Source organism: Otolemur garnettii, unplaced genomic scaffold (genome assembly GCF_000181295.1).
Source record: "Otolemur garnettii isolate 467f Iridium unplaced genomic scaffold, OtoGar3 scaffold00031, whole genome shotgun sequence".
Classification (NCBI taxonomy): domain Eukaryota; kingdom Metazoa; phylum Chordata; class Mammalia; order Primates; family Galagidae; genus Otolemur; species Otolemur garnettii.
The window spans coordinates 4076023-4081858 of NW_003852426.1; the positions used below are offsets into that span (position 1 = coordinate 4076023).

Genomic DNA, 5836 nt, shown 5'->3' on the forward strand with positions numbered 1-5836 from the left:
TCGCTTGAGCCCAGGAGTTGGAGGTTGCTGTGAGCTGTGATGCTATAGCACTCTACCCAGGGGGATAGCTTGAGGCTCTGTCTCAAAAAAAAAAAGGACCTTGTTACCCAGATTCTAGAACTGTCCTGGCTTCTGTCCTTTCCAAGTACCACCTGTTCAGCTTTTTATTCAGTTCTGTAAATATCATTCCAATAATCTCTTACTTATTAATTGGTTGCTTTTCTACAACTGGCTGCCACCTTAGCTCCAAGACTTCTACTCTGTAGCTAGGCATTGTGGTGGGCACCTGTAGTCCTAGCTACTTGGGAGGCTGAGGCAAGAGAATCACTTGAGCCCAAGAATTGGAGGTTGCTGTGAGCTGTGACGCTATGGCACTCTACCCAGGGCAACAGCTTGAGACTCTGTCTCAAAAAAAAAAAAGACTTCCACTCTGGAGTCATGGAACAAAATGAGAATGTGGGGACAGAAGGATCAAGCCACTGAGCCGGTGTATGGTTTTTGAGCTCATTACTTGAAATAGGAAGAAAACCTCACAGGGCTGGTGTGTGAATTCAATGAGACGAAATATATGCTCTCTGAGATCAGGGACTTTGAATTATTCTCTGCTAAATTCACAATGCCCATCACAAAACACAGAGAAGAGCATCGATAAAACTTGTTGGCTTAATTAATACTGGATCTAAAAATAATTTGTTAACTCTAGTGTATAACATGAATAGCTAAGTCCATTACGCCCAGGATGAAGAGAGCTGATTTCTATTCTCTCTCTCCTCAAAGGTTTGTCTTGGTCTTGTATCTCTACACTAAGTTGGACTACTTTATTTTGGAATGTAGTCAATTTGCCTGCTTCCTATATGACTGATGTCATAAAATTAGAAAAGCCACCTTACTTATGTGGAGGGTAGGTGGGTTCATATTTATAGGATGGGAAGAAAAAAGGATGTCCCCTCCTTGTCCTCAGGGCACATGTCCACATTCAGTAGGTCTAAAATTGATGCTAAGGTAGGCACCTCCCCCCATGTTATGCAGAGACAGTGCTGTCGAACACTGAGTAAATGTTTTCCAGAAGTCCCAGTAAAGAAACAACATAGAGTAAGGTGAGGGCACAAAGGTAGAGAAATAGGGGAAATGAAACTGCTTTAAAGAACAGAGACCCATGAATAGCACTGGGGGGACGATACGGCCCATAAGGACACCTCCGAATCCTTCGTATATGACACGAAGTACTAGATACAGGCACTGGTCTCAGGGATTAGCCGAAGGAAGGATACTGACACAGCTCTATCCTACGAAGTGATTCCAAATGTGTCTGGGTCTATAAGACTGTGTCCATGATCAACAAAACAAATGAGGGAGAAGTTTGAGGGGTGGTGGTGTTGCCCAGAAATTATAAGTTTCAGCCTGGTGATCACAAGGCTCCATGTAAGCCACAGAACAGAGGATTTGGGGGTTGAAGGAAAAGCTTCAGCGCAAAGAGGGCAAGAGGGAAGCTTCGCTTTTATGGGTAACTGAAAGCCTCAGGGACAGCTCTATCTCCTGATTCATGCTGCCCCCTGGAGTTTGGTGTGGGTATCGCAGCTCCCTTTCACGCTATTCGGTCTCCTTTTCATCTCAGTTCTGGATCACCCTGTCCCAAGTCAGAGGGTACCTAAGGAACCCCGGAGGAAATTAAATGTCCCCGAAAACTGCGTGCTCCAGCACTCACTTAAATGATAGCCGGGTTTCATTATCGCGAGCCTCCGAGCTGTCCCTTAGCCCTACAGCTCATATTTCAGCCCTGCCCCCCAGTTAAATCTGCAAAACCCCGCGTGTAACAGTCAAGTCTGAATATTGGGTTCTGAGATAGAGAGGGAAAGGAAAGAAAACAAAACTGTGAAGAACCACGGTGCCTGCCTGCACAGCCCTCCCCCTCATCGGAGCTTTAGGTGACTTATGATGAAATTGCCTGTCCTACTCAGTGTCCCCCGTGGGTTATCAGGGAACATTTTTTCGGGGAACCCACCCGCTTTATCAAATCCCCAAACCTTGGCCCTTCTCCCGTCTACCCTAAACATCTTGATACTCCAAGATCAATACAGGGAATAGAGGGGTGCAGAACTATAAGAGGATTACTGTGGCCAGAGTCTGGGGTGAGCTTGCGGTCCCTCGGAGCCCAGCACACCACTGTTTTACTCCGGGCAGGGCCCAGGAAAAGTGCGGGCGGAGGAGAGTCAAGCGGGGTAAACCTGAAACTAAGCCAAGAGGAAGGGATAAAAGGCAGTGGGCAGAGAAAGGTCAGTTAGGGACACAGTCCTGGCCCAGCCCCCAAAGCGTCTGGACCAATCAGGGGTCTCTCTCCCCTCTCTGCCCCCACGCCTTTCTCTGCTCTTGGCCCTTTGGAGCAAACACCTTCAAAGCTGCAAAGCGGGACGAGGTCAACACCGGTGCTGACACCACAGCAACCGGGCCCCTCTTCCAGCAGCTTCCCTGGGGACCCGTAGTGTTCCTCCAGGGGCTGTGCTCTGGACCAATGCCATGGCCTCCTGAACCAAGCAGCAAGACCAAATGGTTGCCATCTCCAGGCCTTATGTCAATAAATAAATAAATAGATAAATAAGTCGCAAGGCCTAAACGCCGAGGATCGGTTTCCAAAGCCAATCAGAGCGCTGCTCTCAGAAGGGCGGAACCCCAAGAAAGAAGAGCGCGGAATGCAAGATCCGTCCGCCTTGCCACGCCCCCTCCCCGCGGCAGCCAATCAGGAGAGCCTATCAGCCGGGACCACTCTAGCTGGACCTCAAAACAAACCTCCTCCCACTGCGTCGCGAGTGTGCTCTGCCAGCAACTGGAGAGCCTAAGCTGCAAGTGGAAACTGATTTCTTTCCTTCACTCGCCCTGAACTTGAGGAGGAAATGGTTAGGCCACGAGAATGCAGGAAACATCCCAAAATTACCATTTTCCCTTGACAGAGGCTTTCCTCTTAGGACCTAAAGGCGCCGGTTTCTCCTGGTCTTAAATTCAAATGGCGTGGCAGGGGGGACGGGAAAGCTTCCAGGTAAACAAATGGATAAGATGGATAGATGGCGAACCTGGTCTATTCCTGCCCCAACAGTGTAGGTGTGGGTGCTACAGGCCTCCAAGCAAGAGGCTGTGCGGTCTAAAGTCAACTAAAGCTCCAACTGAGGAGGGCTGTACAGGCAGGCACCGTGGTTCTTCACAGTTTTGTTTCTTTCCTTTACCTGGCCATCCCTGAGCAAGGAGATGCTTAAACCAGAGATGCTAAGGAGCTATCACTCCTTAGCTGAGGGAGAGGATGCAATCCCGGAGTCATCTTGGGCTTTCCCCAAGGCAGTGTTCCAGGCTGCTGCACAGCCTGTTCCAAACCCTTGAAGCATCTGCCACTTAATTCAGAGGCCACTTTCCTCCAACAGGCTTGATACTTATGAAAAAGTCTCCTCCCTAAAATTACCACCTCTGGCCTGAAGTAGCTAGAGGTTAAGAGGTTACCATATCCTCCTTTTCTGGGTATTCATCAGAAGGGATGGAAACCCAGGAAGTAGAGAAGGAAGGTGACTTTGGAGAAGACTTGGGGCCACTTGAAGGACAAAGGAGAAAGGAAATGGGAGAAGAGTATTATTATGTCATATTAAATATTTATTATTTTCTGCAGATGGACCTTGGAATAATTCTCAGGTCAGAAGGGATGAATTAGTGTTCAAGATACTGAGACTTTAGGTCAAAAAGCTATAGGGGAAAAAAATCACCTTGAGCAAAAAAAAAGAAAATCAAGTGACTTGGAGGCAGTCACCCCTTGCTACCATTCCAACAGCTGAGGCTTCATGCCTCAGGACATGGTGATAAGAGTTGAGTGAGGCAGTGAAGGTTTTTACTGAGGGAAGAAATGAGCCTTGGGTGTGTGGGAGCAGGAGAGGAGCGTGACAAAATTGGAAAAATGATAAAGGTCACTTTGGAAGAGCAGGGGGAAGTGGTCTTGGGAAACCTGAAGACACTGGGAGATTCAGAAGGCCCAGGGGATCCAGCTATTTCTGTTGAGGTAGGGTCCTGGGAATGCAGGTAGGCTGAGGCATATCAAAGGCTTGGGAGGCAGGGAAGAACCAGCAAGGGGACCCCAGGTGAAGAAAGGTATGGGATGGGGTATAGAAGTCCATGGAAAGGACTGGCAGATCTCAGGGTGTATACCGGCACATCAGAAGTTGGGCTTATGCTTCTTGAGCTCCACCATAAGATGGTGAATGTTGATGAGCTCAGTCCGAGCAGGAAGGGCTCGGAGCTGGGGCTGAGATAGCACCCGGTGGAAGCGATGATAGAGCTGGATCAGCTGAGTCAGTGCTCCCTGGTCAGAGAAAGTCATGGCAGGATCAGACTGAGGTGGTGGTGATGATGATTAGGAATCAGGTTAGGGCTCATCCAGAACTTTGGGCACAGCTAGTAGTTGAAGGTCATGGGTCACTTAAATGATGCTGAGCCCAAAGAAAAAAGGAGCAAAATAGTAAGAGATAGGGGATGGGAGCTAGGGCAGGGAGTTAAGGTCACCTGGATAATACTGGTTCCATTTCTGAAGTTGGTGAAACTCCGCATTACATCCTGACTTAGTGACTCCACTGATGATTTCCAGGAACTACCAAAGCCACGGATCAGCTGGGTTACCCGGGCTGATAGCAGAAGGATAGCAGAAGGAAAGAATGTCAGAGAGGGAGGTAGCTGAGTGATCTTGGATCCCACTAAATTCTCCCCAAGGCATTGCCATCCTCACCATCAAATCCCTCTTTTCTGGTATTCTCCTAACCCAAGTTTTCCTGCTCTGCCCCCACCTCATGTAATCTGCTTTCTATCATTTTTCCTTCCTACTTACCTTACCACTGATACCACCACTACTACACCATCCTCATACCTTCTTCCCCTCGAAGTCGCTCAGCCTGTCCACGCTCAATCAGAGCTTCAGCCTCCTTTACAAAAGCCACCAGACCCCCAAAAGGAGGTGATAACAACTCTTCAATGAATTCCTGGAGAGATAAAAATACATACACATTGGGCAGCCCTGCTTTCCCCCAGCAGTGAAGAAAATCTGCAGACATCGAGCACGTTGTGGTACTAGTTCTTCATTCTGCGTTTGCCTGAGAGGGGAAGACTCCCTGGATCTTTGTGCAGACCTGGTCTCAGATTCAGCATTGGGCAAATGCCTGCAAATTAGGTGTCAGTTTGGGCACCTGGAGGGGAAGTAATAGTGATGATACAGGGCACCGCTGTAACCCTTGACTCCTCTGGTTTGAGGAGGGGTTCCTCTGGGACTTCTCCGGAAGTACACATAGTGCAAGATGAGCTTTCCCGGGCGCCAAGCCAATATTTGTGGAATGCATGAAGAAAAGCTATGTTTCCTACTGAATTTGTATTTCTTTCCTCAGTCTCTTTATCCATAAAGTGAGGCAACGATCGTACCCTCACAGGATTGCTCTGAGAATCAAATAGGTTATACTTGTAAAGCGCAGAAAATAATGTCTTGCACGTATTAAGCGCTCCATAAGCCTTGTCAAAACTATATGGATTCGTTTTAACATTAATCCCATTAAATAAAGCTTTTACCGATTAAAGGTCATTTCCATTGACTTTCTTTTTAATTTAACACTTTTAATGCATGAGTTCTGACTTTTAGATGTTAGAGACTTTTTTTTTTAACTTTTCTTTAAGCACTGTGGACCATCAAGTCTAGTGCACGGGTTGTCATTGCAAACTGATGCGTAAGTGTGTGTAAGTGACTTTTGAGATCACTTTGAGGGAACACCCGGAAGAGGGGGGTGGAGCTGGGATACCCCTGCTTCAAATTAATCTCTATGATGCTGGC

General features: G+C 47.7%; 1 protein-coding gene across 1 annotated transcript in view; it reads right to left on the reverse strand.

Moving 5' to 3' along the window:
• Positions 1 to 3614: 3614 nt before the first annotated feature.
• VPS52 (VPS52, GARP complex subunit) overlaps positions 3615 to 5836 on the reverse strand; it is an 18185-nt gene continuing 15963 nt past the window's right edge. Inside the window, exons 18-20 of the mRNA XM_003789084.3 lie at positions 4889 to 5000; positions 4531 to 4649; positions 3615 to 4330 (exon numbers count right to left, since the gene is read on the reverse strand). Coding sequence (XP_003789132.1) covers positions 4184 to 4330; positions 4531 to 4649; positions 4889 to 5000 — 378 coding nt within the window. The 3' untranslated portion in view covers positions 3615 to 4183. The remainder of the gene's footprint in view (positions 4331 to 4530; positions 4650 to 4888; positions 5001 to 5836) is intronic.